The sequence below is a fragment of the Oncorhynchus nerka genome, linkage group LG8 (assembly GCF_034236695.1).
Source record: "Oncorhynchus nerka isolate Pitt River linkage group LG8, Oner_Uvic_2.0, whole genome shotgun sequence".
Classification (NCBI taxonomy): domain Eukaryota; kingdom Metazoa; phylum Chordata; class Actinopteri; order Salmoniformes; family Salmonidae; genus Oncorhynchus; species Oncorhynchus nerka.
The window spans coordinates 38,824,730-38,838,743 of NC_088403.1; the positions used below are offsets into that span (position 1 = coordinate 38,824,730).

Below are 14,014 nucleotides of genomic sequence, written 5' to 3' on the forward strand. Positions count from 1 at the left end.
GATGTGTCCATGTAAACAGGATATTCATTCTTCTTCCAAAGCATGTAAACATTTTAATCAACTATCATATTAATCTGACAATCCACAACAATCATATTATTATGTGCATGTGCATGTGTTTTCATGTGTAGACAGACATTGTTAATGTGCTAAATGCAACACCCTCCCAGCCATTAGGCCTGATCAATAGCAGGTGGATAAATGTGTGGGAGAGTGTCATTCTTAAACTGCCTGTTTTAAGTCTGTTGTATTTATTATGATATAAGACTCAGATTTTTGAGTAAATCCTTTTCCAGTCATATTTGAAACATGTTTAATGTGCCCATCAACAGCTAATATCATAATACATCCCAGTTGACAAATTGAATATGTCAGTCAAGAGTAATAAAGGCATCAGATTGGCCTTTAGCAGCCAACCATGTGCCTAGCCCCTCCTCTCCACGCACGAGTCCGTGCTGCGCCTGATGCAGTGGCTTGTGGATTCGATCTCTCTCAGGTTACGCAGGAGTTAGAGAAAGACCAGTTTAATGGAATATTTTCAGTAAACGCAAGAAAGCGAAAACTAGGTAAAACATTCACTTCATTTACAGAGATTGTATGTAGCCGAATATAACTCTTGGAGCCGTGGAATAGCTGCGACAGAGACAGGGTTTGTGGCATTCATTGAAAAAGCAGACCTTTAGTATGCAATGCAGCCATGACAGGCAAGAGTAAGACAGCTGTGAGGACGCTGGAGGATTTAACGCTCGATTCCGGTTATGGTGGAGCCGCTGACTCCTTCAGGTCTTCCAGTGTGTCGCTGTGTTGCTCGGACACAAATCTGTCATATGCGCATGGGGGAAACTGCTGGCATCTGACCGAATCTATGCACAGCCGACACAACAGCTTGGACACGGTCAACACCGTCCTGGCGGAGGACACGGATATATTGGAGTTCTCCAGCCAATGCGCCAAGCTTCCCGAGCTGGAGGACGTGCCATGGAGCCTCAGCGAGGTGGAGTGTGCACTCAGGAAGAAAGAGGAGCTATGTGTTGGGAGCCTGTCACAAGAGGTCCTGGCCAAGCTCTCAGCACTGGTCAGTCGGGCGTTGGTGAGGGTCGCCCGGGAGGCTCAGCGCCTCAGTCTGCGCTATGCCAAGTGCACCAAGCACGAGATCCAAAGCGCCATCAAGATGGTTCTCTCCTGGACCATCTCTGTCAACTGCATCACCGCAGCACTCGGTGCACTTTCGCTCTACAATATGAGCACTAGGGATAAATTCTACCGGGGCAAGTCAGCGCGGTGCGGGCTCGTCTTTTCTGTAGGACATTTTTTCAAGTGGATGGTTGAGAATCGAGTGGCACTCCGGGTCCATGAGCACGCGGCTATATACTTCACTGCCTGTGTGGAAAGCCTGTTCCTTGAGGTATTCAGCCGAGTGCAGCGGAGCGCGCTCATCGAGAATGACAACGGTACCTCCACATTTATGCTCGAGTCCCTAGAGCAGGCCATCAACAATGACTCAGAGATCTGGGGTCTGCTGCAGCCCAACCAGCACCTCATATGTGGGAAGAATGCAACTGGTAAGAAAAACAAAATGCATGTTGCTCGTTTTCTGTTGACAGAAATATGTCCTGAGTGGAATCGGGTGTAATATGTTGTGGGTTTTTCGTTGGAAACTCAGGTCGTTTCAAGCAGAATGTACTTTGTTGACCACATCGTTGGCACAGATCCTTTGTTTTTGTTTCTATTATTTGGCTGGCAGATCTGCAAGTGCATTAGGGGATACAGGGATGTGTTAATAGGCGTCTGTTTGTATCATTGGCCCTCGCCAATGTTGTTGTGAATGACGGTCACCTCACGTCGAGTTGAGGGACTGTTTATAGAGGTGGCTACTTAATTAAAGCTTATTTTAATGGGTCTTTCATAATTGAGTTATTTTGATAGAGGAACGAAATTTACATCATCACCCACAGATTATTGGTTCATAATCTGCATTTTTAAGCCACATTTTGTCATAGGTTAAGATTATTATTATTTATTTTTGACCTATTTGCCAAAGTTAGGGTAATAGGGGGTAACTAGCTTCCTCGGGCAACTCCCCCCCCTCCCCCTTTAATTAGCATTAAGACCCAAAGATGTTACAATTAACACTCTCCGTGTTGTAGATATATTCCAATGAAGTTAGATCTATAATAGTTTTTTTAAATATACAAGAAGGAAAGCCATAAGATAAATAATCCACTTGTTTAGAGAGAAAAATGTAGATCATTTGAGTAAAGTAGTAATATGTTGGATGAGTGTGTTGGGGCTACACCCCCCCCCCCCCCCCTCTTACTAGGGGGTAATTGGCCCCTAGTATGTGTTTCCACCTGTAATTTAGACAATGACTAGCCCAGTTAGCGCTAGTTTATGCTAATTTGCTCGCTAGTTACTTCACCAGCAGTAAATACTAGCCAGCTAGCTAGTTAGAATAAGCTGCTAGGAGTGCTAGCTAGCAACCTTACTAGTTGTAAATGTTTCCACTAGTGACTGATAGTTTTACAGTTATTGTAACTTTTTTTTGCCTTTTAGCTGTTTTACACAGCATTTTATGTAATGTTGCTAGATACTATAGCTAGCTCCATTTTTAAGAGAGCTTTTCAATTGGCATCTTTCCCCCTGTTTTCAGTCACAGGTGGGGTCTGGATTAGGTGTGAGCGGTGCAGGAGGTGGGCTCATGAGTTGTGCTCCAATTTGACTGGGGATAGCTTTATTTGTGACCTATCTACAAATTAGAATTGTGCAATAGCAAAGCATAACAGTTGCCATGTCAATGTTACACTGAATTAGTTAGTTGTTATTGTTATTAAATGTTATTAGTTATATTCCAATTAATATATATATTTATTTAATTAAAAACAACTGTTAAACCTTTTGCTCTGGAATGTATTAAAGACTGCTGGGATTTAAAATCGTGCGTTATTCAAATCATATTTAGTGCAATTGTACATAATGGATTGTATGGATAAGGAATAACAAAGAAGGAACAAATTAAATGGATCTGAAGGTGACCTCTTATGGCTGCGATCCCCGTACAGGGATCAACATCAGGGGAAATTTCAGAGTGACAGCTAAAAATACAATGTCGTAACAAACATTCTTGAAAATGCAAGTGTCTTACATCCTTCAAAAGATTAGAATCTTGGTAACAAACTACGTTTTCCAATTTAAAATAGCTATTACAGAGAACAAATACCATGCTTTTGTTTGAGAAGAGCGATCAACAACAACAAACATTTTCCGCCATGAAGGTTTTATGGAACAAAAGGAACATTTGCTGTGTAACTGGGAGTCTCGTGAGTGAAACCATCCGAAGATCATCAAAGGTAAACGGTTAATTTGATTGCTTTTCTGATTTTCGTGACAAAGCTTCCTGATGCTAAGTGTACATAATGCTATGCTGGGCTATCAATAAACTTACACAAACGCTTGGATTGCTTTCGCTGTAAAGCATAATTTCAAAATCTGATACGACAGGGTGATTAACAAAAGGCTAAGCTGTGTTTTAAAATATTGCACTTGTGATTTCATGAATATGAATATTTTCTAGTAACATTATTTGACTGTTGCGCTATGCTATTCAGCGGTTGCAGATGAAAATTATCCCACTACAGGAATTGGTAGCGTCAAGAAGTTAACCTTTAATAACAAAACAAAAATGACATAGCTTTTCATATTCCATCTATCGTCATGACCACCATTGTGGCTGACGGAAACCATTGTTCCAAATGTTGCATCTTTAATGTTCTGAGGTTTGTTCTCCATATTGAGAACACACAGGAATGTTGTCTGTGGCCTGAGATTTACCATGGGCGCGAGGGGTCATAAAAACCCCACATCTTCAGACCCCTAGATCTCTCCTCCTCTGTTGTGGTTGAAGGATAATCTGTAGAATTGTGGTCTCGTGCAACCTGACCTGATCAGGACAGTCATGACAGTCCCCTCTGGTAGGTTCAACTTGGAAGGATTCTGCATGTCGCAACCCACCATGAGAATAACCATTCGATGTCCTGGTTTGTGGATCATCATAGCAGTCGTCACACCCCCTGGTGGTTCACCCTGGTAGGATTTCCGCAAGCTGCGGACCACCACCAGAATGGACCTGGGAGGTCCGGCAGTGGTTCTGTGTTCCTGCCCGTCGTCCGGTTATCCCAACTAGTGGACCTAGGCAGTAGTACACATTAACAGATCAGTGACCCTAGCTGCAGCCGAGGTTTAAAAAAGTAAATGAACCTAAAACGCAACACAAGTTTGAAGACAAAGAAATATTTTTCTACCCAAGCTACGGAGGAGTAGCTGTGTCTAAGCGGGTGAATTCAAGCCGAACCACCTAGCCTCCACTCCCCATCGAATCGTGGTATCTACACTGATTCATTCCTACGCTGTGAGCTCTGAGCTACAGAGCTGTCTGTCCTCAGAAGACCCCTTCCAGAGCAAGGGCGAGGGAACAGACCCCTAAGCCAAAAGGACACTGACATCGTGAGGACAACCAGAGAGTTGCGCCGGAGAAGTGCGTCATTGAGCAGCCTGAACGGTCCACGCGGGGAATCCACAGAGACCTTCCACACGTAATTACATCAGTTTATTCTGACACATAAGTGTGGCAGTTTGGGGCAAGGCTAGGGTTAGACTAAGCATAGCTGACAAATTCACCCAAATGTATATTTCTCTCGTGTACATTCTCTTTTTCTCTCTTTTAAATAGCCTAGAATGTGTTTTTTTGTATGTGTATCTTTTATCATAATTTTAGCTTTCTAGTAAATAAACACTCAACTAAGATTGGTGTTGTACGAACTCATTGGTGAGACCCGGGTCCATGCAGATTCCCAGATTATGCGGTGTTCAGAACAAGACTGTAGAGGTAACTGATTAATTAGCTGCTGTTGTAAAATCGATATTAATTTGGGAAATAGAAACGCAATAAAACAAATTTTCCCATGGTGCCCCATGTTAATGAGTTAATAATTGCTTGATTAATTAATAACGCAATTAGAAACCTTTAATCATTCGATGAGCAACAGTCATCACATTAACTAATACAACGTCACAACACTTCCAAATGACATTCTCTATAAGTGAAATCAAGCAACTTTTTACACAAATCAGCTAATTACTTTGCAACCACTTAGACAAAATATGTCAAATTTTCCAGCTTCGTCTACTTCTCTGCTACTCAAATCTGGAGTGTGGGCTCATTGGTGTTGGGTTGGTGTTGTGTTTTTCAGACATTGTTGTTGAGGGTAGACAGTGGCTATCAGGAGAGCTGTTTTTGCATGTCATATTTTTTTTGCTGTATCCTTGCTCTGCTCTGTGGAAAAGGTTTTGATATAAGCTTCAAATGCACCAACTCCTTATAGAAATTCTTTGCGAGGTTTGTGAACACCTGAAAATTATTTTAAATGTTTGAGGTGGAGAAACTCACAGACAACAGTCAGAAGGTGGTCCTTATGAGGATGTCCAATGAGACAATGGAACCAGCTGACATAGCAATATGGCTCAGCCTGTTCTGCAAGGTAAAGAGATCTGCAGATCAATGACCCCAAGGGTTATGGTGTCCTGAAACATCTCCCCTCTACCTTGGCCCCTGTCCTCACCCAAGGCTATGTTCATTACTAAGGCCAACCCAACTCTTATGGCTGCGATCCCCGTACAGGGATCAACATCAGGGGAAATTTCAGAGTGACAGCTAAAAATACAATGTCGTAACAAACATTCTTGAAAATGCAAGTGTCTTACATCCTTCAAAAGATTAGAATCTTGGTAACAAACTACGTTTTCCAATTTAAAATAGCTATTACAGAGAACAAATACCATGCTTTTGTTTGAGAAGAGCGATCAACAACAACAAACATTTTCCGCCATGAAGGTTTGGACACATTCACATCTGAAGTTAAAATTATGACTTACATTCTGATATCTTGCTCTTATTTATCTTCCTGAGGGTCCCAGTGATCAAAAGTTTTCTTTGATAAAATCCATTTTTATAGCCTAAAACAAAATATTTTGTAAACCGTTTTTGTCGTGAATTCCATCTCTATCAACTTTTTACGGAGAATTTGACGTAATTACACATACTAAACAATCGTTTATCTAGTCATAGTTGGTTTCAGTGCAATCCTCTGGATGTTTGCAACACAGCCAAACTTGATTGTTTTTTTTGCGGGATGTATTGACCGAAGTGAACTGATTTGAAGACGACGAGCAATGACTTCATTGCGCACCAATAATATCTGCGAAGCTTCGTTGATTGACTGTATTTCTGCCCAATGACCACTGATCTTCTTGAAATCTAGCTGGGTAGATAGCCAGTGAACTGAGGTAAACGCCAGTATGTGATGTTTATGGGTTGGACCACCACCCCTTGTTTGTAAACGCATGCGTAACGAACTTCATTCTCGCCTTGACCATCAGAGTAGTTGCAGTCACGCTTGTTACGCACAGCATTGTTTTGGAAAGTAGTATTTTGGAAAGTGTTTTTCCAACGATTTCATTGAAGACATCATGGTGAATAAATCAGGAAAGGCGAAGTCCAAGTATAAGTATACAGATTTGCACCAGATTATAGAAGAGATTGATCGGGAAAGTGAGACAGATTCTTTGTTTGAGGAAGCTTTGAGTGTTATGATTCAAACATTGAGTAGCTGTTTCTGCAAGGACAGGACGTACTTCTGGACGGGTAAGTGCTGATGCCGTTTTATGAAATATATATACATATATATATATACACTGCTCAAAAAAATCAAAGGGAACACTTAAACAACACAATGTAACTCCAAGTCAATCACACTTCTGTGAAATCAAACTGTCCACTTAGGAAACAACACTGATGTACAATAAATTCCACATGCTGTTGTGCAAATGGAATAGACAACAGGTGGAAATTATGGGCAATTTGCAAGACACCCCGAATAAAGGAGTGGTTCTGCATGTGGTGACCACAGACCACTTCTCAGTTCCTATACTTCCTGGCTGATGTTTTGGTCACTTTTGAATGCTGGCGGTGCTTTCACTCTAGTGGTAGCATGAGACAACACAAGTGGCTCAGGTAGTGCAGCTCACCCAGGATGGCACATCAATGCGAGCTGTGGCAAGAAGGTTTGCTGTGTCTGTCAGCGTAGTGTCCAGCTCATGGAGGCACTACCAGAAGACAGGCCAGTACATCAGGAGCTGTGGAGGAGGCCGTAGGAGGGAAACAACCCAGCAGCAGGACCGCTACCTCCGCCTTTGTGCAAGGAGGAGCAGGAGGAGCACTGCCAGAGCCCTGCAAAATGACCTCCAGCAGGCCACAAATGTGCATGTGTCTGCTCAAACGGTCAGAAACAGACTCCATGAGGGTGTATGAGGGCCCGACGTCCACAGGTGGGGGTTGTGCTTACAGCCCGTGCAGGACGTTTGGCATTTGCCAGAGAACACCAAGATTGGCAAATTCACCACTGGCGCCCTGTGCTCTTCACAGATGAAAGCAGGTTCACACTGAGCATGTGACAGACATGACAGAGTCTGGAGACGCCGTGGAGAATGTTCTGCTGCCTGCAACATCCTCCAGCATGACCGGTTTGGCGATGGGTCAGTCATGGTGTGGGGTGGCATTTCTTTGGGGGGGCCGCACAGCCCTCCATGTGCTCGCCAGAGGTAGCCTGACTGCCATTAGGTACCGAGATGAGATCCTCAGACCCCTTGTGAGATCATATGCTGGTGTGATTGGCCCTGGGTTCCTCCTAATGCAAGACAATGCTAGACCTCAATGTGGCTGTAGTGTGTCAGCAGTTCCTGCAAGAGGCAGGCATTGATGCTATGGACTGGCCCGCCCGTTCCCCAGACCTGAATCCAATTGAGCACATCTGGGACATCATGTCTCGCTCCATCCACCAACGCCACGTTGCACCACAGATTGTCCAGGAGTTGGCGGATGCTTTAGTCCAGGTCTGGGAGGAGATCCCTCAGGAGACCATCGGCCACCGCATCAGGAGCGTGCCCAGGCATTGTAGGGAGGTCATACAGGCACGTGGAGGCCACACACACTACTGAGCCTCATTTTGACTTTAAGGACAAAAGTTGGAAAAGTTGGACCAGCCTGTAGTGTGGTTTTCCACTTTAATTTTGAGTGTGACTCCAAATCCAGACCTCCATGGGTTGATAAATTTGATTTCCATTGATAATTTTTGTGTGATTTTGTTGTCAGCACATTCAACTATGTAAAGAAAAAAGTATTTAAAAATAATATTTCATTCATTCAGATCTAGGATGTGTTATTTTAGTGTTCCCTTTATCTTTTTGAGCAGTGTATGTATATATATATATATATTTTTTTTTGGTTGCAATTTGCGATGAAATGTGTAAAGTACACATTGGCTATAGTGTGTGTGTATGTATGTGTACAACCCATAACCTGTGTGTGTGTGTGTGTGTGTGTGTGTGTGTGTGTGTGTGTGTATGTATATACATACATACATACATACATACATACATACATACATACATACATACATACATACATACATAGAGTGGGGCAAACAAGTATTTAGTCAGCCACCAATTGTGCAAGTTCTCCCACTTAAAAAGATGAGAGAGGCCTGTAATTTTCATCGTAAGTACAATTCAACTATGACAGACAAAATGAGAAAAAAAAATCCAGAAAATCACATTGTAGGATTTCTTTATGAATTTATTTGCAAATTATGGTGGAAAATAAGTATTTGGTCACCTACAAACAAGCAAGATTTCTGGCTCTCACTGGCCTGTATCTTATTTTTTAAGAGGCTCCTCTGTCCTCCACTCATTACCTGTATTAATGGCACCTGTTTGAACTTGTCATCAGTATAAAAGACACCTGTCCACAACCTCAAACAGTCACACTCCAAACTCCACTATGGCCAAGACCAAAGAGCTGTCAAAGGACACCAGAAACAAAATTGTAGACCTGCACCAGGCAGGGAAGACTGAATCTGCAATAGGTAAGCAGCTTGGTTTGAAGAAATCAACTGTGGGAGCAATTATTAGGAAATGGAAGACATACAAGACCACTGATAATCTCCCTCGATCTTGGGCTCCACACAAGATCTCACCCCGTGAGGTCAAAATTATCACAAGAACGGTGAGCAAAAATCCCAGAACCACACGGGGGGACCTAGTGAATGACCTGCAGAGAGCTGGGACCAAAGTAACAAAGCCTACCATCAGTAACACACTACGCCGCCAGGGACTCAACCTGCAGTGCCAGACATGTCCCCCTGCTTAAGCCAGTACATGTCCAGGCCCATCTGAAGTTTGCTAGAGAGCATGTGGATGATCCAGAAGAAGATTGGGATAATGTCATATGGTCAGATGAAACAAAATATAACTTTTCGTGTTTGGAGGACAAAGAAGGCTGAGTTGCATCCAAAGAACACCATATCTACTGTGAAACGTGGGGATGGAAACATCATGCTTTGGGGCAGTTTTTCTGCAAAGGGACCAGGACGACTGATCCGTGTGAAGGAAAGAATGAATGGGGCCATGTATCGTGAGATTTTGAATGAAAACCTCCTTCCATCAGCAAGGGCATTGAAGATGAAACGTGGCTGGGTCTTTCAGCATGACAATGACAATCCCAAACACACCGCCCGGGCAACAAAGGAGTGGCTTCGTAAGAAGCATTTCAAGGTTCTGGAGTGGCCTAGCCAGTCTCCAGATCTCAACCCCATAGAAAATCTTTGGAGGGAGTTGAAAGTCCGTGTTGCCCACAACAGCCCCAAAACATCACTGCTCTAGAGGAGATTATGCATGGAGAAATGGGCCAAAATACCAGCAACAGTGTGTGAAAACCTTGTGAAGACTTACAGAAAACGTTTGACCTCTGTCATTGCCAACAAAGGGTATATAACAAAGGATTGAGAAACTTTTGTTTATTGACCAAATACTTATTTTCCACCATAATTTGCAAATACATTAATTAAAAATCCTACAATGTGATGTTCTGGGAAAAAAAATCATTTTGTCTGTCATAGTTGGTGTACCTATGATGATAAATTTACAGGCCTCTCATCTTTTTAAGTGTGAGAACTTGCACAATTGGTGGCTGACTAAATACTTGTTTGTCCCACTGTATATATATCTGTTTATTATACCCTTTTGATACAGGGCTCATATGTGAAACTATTCTAACTGAACATTTTCTTTCACAGTGACACTGACTCTGAATGGGAGTCTTATCCGGTGTCCTGTGTGAATTTAAGTATGCTCTCTCTAATTCTCTCTTTCTCTCTCTCGGAGGACCTGAGCCCTAGGACCATGCGTCAGGACTACCTGGCATGATGACTCAAATCAAATCAAATCAAATCAAATCAAATTTTATTTGTCACATACACATGGTTAGCAGATGTTAATGCGAGTGTAGCGAAATGCTTGTGCTTCTAGTTCCGACAATGCAGTGATAACCAACAAGTAATCTAACTAACAATTCTAAAACTACTGTCTTATACACAGTGTTAGGGGATAAAGAATATGTACATAAGGATATATGAGTGAGTGATGGTACAGAGCAGCATACAGTAGATGGTATCGAGTACAGTATATACATATGAGATGAGTATGTAGACAAAGTAAACAAAGTGGCATAGTTAAAGTGGCTAGTGATACATGTATTACATAGGGATGCAGTCGATGATGTAGAGTACAGTATATACGTATGCATATGAGATGAATAATGTAGGGTAAGTAACATTATATAAGGTAGCATTGTTTAAAGTGGCTAGTGATATATTTACATCATTTCCCATCAATTCCCATTATTAAAGTGGCTGGAGTTGGGTCAGTGTCAATGACAGTGTGTTGGCAGCAGCCACTCAATGGTGGCTGTTTAACAGTCTGATAGCCTTGAGATAGAAGCTGTTTTTCAGTCTCTCAGTCCCAGCTTTGATGCACCTGTACTGACCTCGCCTTCTGGATGATAGCGGGGTGAACAGGCAGTGGTTCGGGTGGTTGATGTCCTTGATGATCTTTATGGCCTTCCTGTAACATCGGGTGGTGTAGGTGTCCTGGAGGGCAGGTAGTTTGCCCCGGTGATGCGTTGTGCAGACCTCACTACCCTCTGGAGAGCCTTACGGTTGAGGGCGGAGCAGTTGCCGTACCAGGCGGTGATACAGCCCGCCAGGATGCTCTCGATTGTGCATCTGTAGAAGTTCGTGAGTGCTTTTGGTGACAAGCCGAATTTCTTCAGCCTCCTGAGGTTGAAGAGGCGCTGCTGCGCCTTCTTCACGACGCTGTCAGTGTGAGTGGACCAATTCAGTTTGTCTGTGATGTGTATGCCGAGGAACTTAAAACTTGCTACCCTCTCCACTACTGTTCCATCGATGTGGATAGGGGTGTTCCCTCTGCTGTTTCCTGAAGTCCACAATCATCTCCTTAGTTTTGTTGACGTTGAGTGTGAGGTTATTTTCCTGACACCACACTCCGAGGGCCCTCACCTCCTCCCTGTAGGCCGTCTCGTCGTTGTTGGTAATCAAGCCTACCACTGTTGTGTCGTCCGCAAACTTGATGATTGAGTTGGAGGCGTGCGTGGCCACGCAGTCGTGGGTGAACAGGGAGTACAGGAGAGGGCTCAGAACGCACCTTGTGGGGCCCCCGTGTTGAGGATCAGCGGGAGGAGATGTTGTTGCCTACCCTCACCACCTGGGGGCGGCCCGTCAGGAAGTCCAGTACCCAGTTGCACAGGGCGGGTCGAGACCCAGGGTCTCGAGCTTGATGACGAGCTTGGAGGGTACTATGGTGTTGAATGCCGAGCTGTAGTCGATGAACAGCATTCTCACATAGGTATTCCTCTTGTCCAGGTGGGTTAGGGCAGTGTGCAGTGTGGTTGAGATTGCATCGTCTGTGGACCTATTTGGGCGGTAAGCAAATTGGAGTGGGTCTAGGGTGTCAGGTAGGGTGGAGGTGATATGGTCCTTGACTAGTCTCTCAAAGCACTTCATGATGACGGAAGTGAGTGCTACGGGGCGGTAGTCGTTTAGCTCAGTTACCTTAGCTTTCTTGGGAACAGGAACAATGGTGGCCCTCTTGAAGCATGTGGGAACAGCAGACTGGTATAGGGATTGATTGAATATGTCCGTAAACACACCGGCCAGCTGGTCTGCGCATGCTCTGAGGGCGCGGCTGGGGATGCCGTCTGGGCCTGCAGCCTTGCGAGGGTTAACACGTTTAAATGTCTTACTCACCTCGGCTGCAGTGAAGGAGAGACCGCATGTTTTCGTTGCAGGCCGTGTCAGTGGCACTGTATTGTCCTCAAAGCGGGCAAAAAAGTTATTTAGTCTGCCTGGGAGCAAGACATCCTGGTCCGTGACTGGGCTGGGTTTCTTCTTGTAGTCCGTGATTGACTGTAGACCCTGCCCTGACTCCTTGCTGTCCCCAGTCCACCTGGCCTTGCCTGGCCTTTCAACTGTTCTGCCTGCGGCTATGGAACCCTAAACTGTTAATTTTTACTCTTGAGGTGCTGTCCTGTTGCACCCTCTACAACCACTGTGATCTCTACCCGGCACAGCCAGAGGACTGGCCACCCCTCAATAGCCTGGTTCCTCTCTAGGTTTCTTCCTAGGTTTTTGCCTTTCTAGGGAGTTTTTCCTAGCCACCGTGCTTCTACACCTGCATTGCTTGCTGTTTGGGGTTTTAGGCTGGGGCTATATAAATAGATGTGATTTGATAGAGGACTGAAGGTCTTCCAATTATTGAAAGTGTGTAAATAGTTACCCATGTTATTATGTAAATGTGTATATATATTTTTTTTTTCATTACATTTTTTTAATCAATACTTTTTTTTTCTTTTTTTTCCCTAATTTTTTTTGGGGGGGGGGTGTGTTAGAATACCATTTTGGTATTTTGTATATAGTTATTTGTTTCAAAATGTATACCTTCACCAATTTGGCCACTTGGGTACATTTGGGCTACTTGTGTGGGACACCTGGGTGACTTCATGATAAATGTCATGTAAGCACACTCATTTTGGAAGTTATCAATTTCACTGAAATTGTCCCCATCATCCTATCTGAATGTCTGTTTTATTGTTCATTTTAAAGATGATGATATAAAAATAAAAAACGTATGTTTTTTTCATTGTTTTATCTAAACCAGATCTATTGTGTTATATTCTCCTACATTCAATTCACATGTACACAAACTTCAGTGTTTTCTTTCAAATGGTGCCAAGAATATGCATATCCTTGGTTCTGTGTCTGAGCTACAGGCTGTTCAGTTTGGGTATGTCTTCAGGCGGAAATTGCACAATGTAGGGAGTGAGCTGTAAGAGGTTTTAAGTTAAATATTCTGATCTGTTTTTGGGATGCTAGTGGTTGTATTAATTTGGGATCTATCGCATTCCACAACTGTCCCAGACTATGTTTGGAATATTTTTTTCTCGCACAGAATAGAAAGGGGTAACATTTGTACATCGTAGATTGCCATAGGCTAGTGCTTTTGCTGGTCATTAGGCCTACTCATCTTGTTGGCTGACACAAATTACGTGTACAGTTCTTCCAATATCTTCAACATGCGCCTTGGATTTGGATAAAGACTCGTGCAGTTGCGTCCCGATGTGTCTGTCTTCACTTGTAGCCTGTGAGAAAACCTGATAAGGTGACACAGAGCCATGTGAGTGAGGGGTGCTTCGGATCACACAGCCGGGAGAAGGAAAGTATAATTATTATACTCAGTCCAAGGGCACAACGGCCACTGGCCGAAAAAGGCAAGGATTTTTTTAGGGGGCATTACGGCCACAAAAAGGGAATGCCGCCAGGAAATTTTAGGCATTATCAAGTGCTTGTCATTTTGCGAATGAGAGGCTGATGACGTGTGTACAGCCTGCACAACCACAGCCTGCACTTTTTCAAATAATTATTAGTTGTATCATGCAGCCTTAGAACATATTAAAAATCAAAACATACAGCCCAACATTTGTATCACAACTAAAGTTGCAGAAATAACTCCAGATTAAGCATATAGGAGTACCTGTTTCTTTGCTAACCGC

The 14,014-nt window shown here is 43.4% G+C and overlaps 1 protein-coding gene across 1 annotated transcript in view; it reads left to right on the forward strand.

Moving 5' to 3' along the window:
* Positions 1 to 454: 454 nt before the first annotated feature.
* Positions 455 to 14,014, forward strand: part of LOC135572919 (ankyrin repeat and BTB/POZ domain-containing protein 3-A-like) — a 78,943-nt gene continuing 65,383 nt past the window's right edge. The window contains exon 1 of the mRNA XM_065021778.1: positions 455 to 1,562. Coding sequence (XP_064877850.1) covers positions 698 to 1,562 — 865 coding nt within the window. The 5' untranslated portion in view covers positions 455 to 697. The remainder of the gene's footprint in view (positions 1,563 to 14,014) is intronic.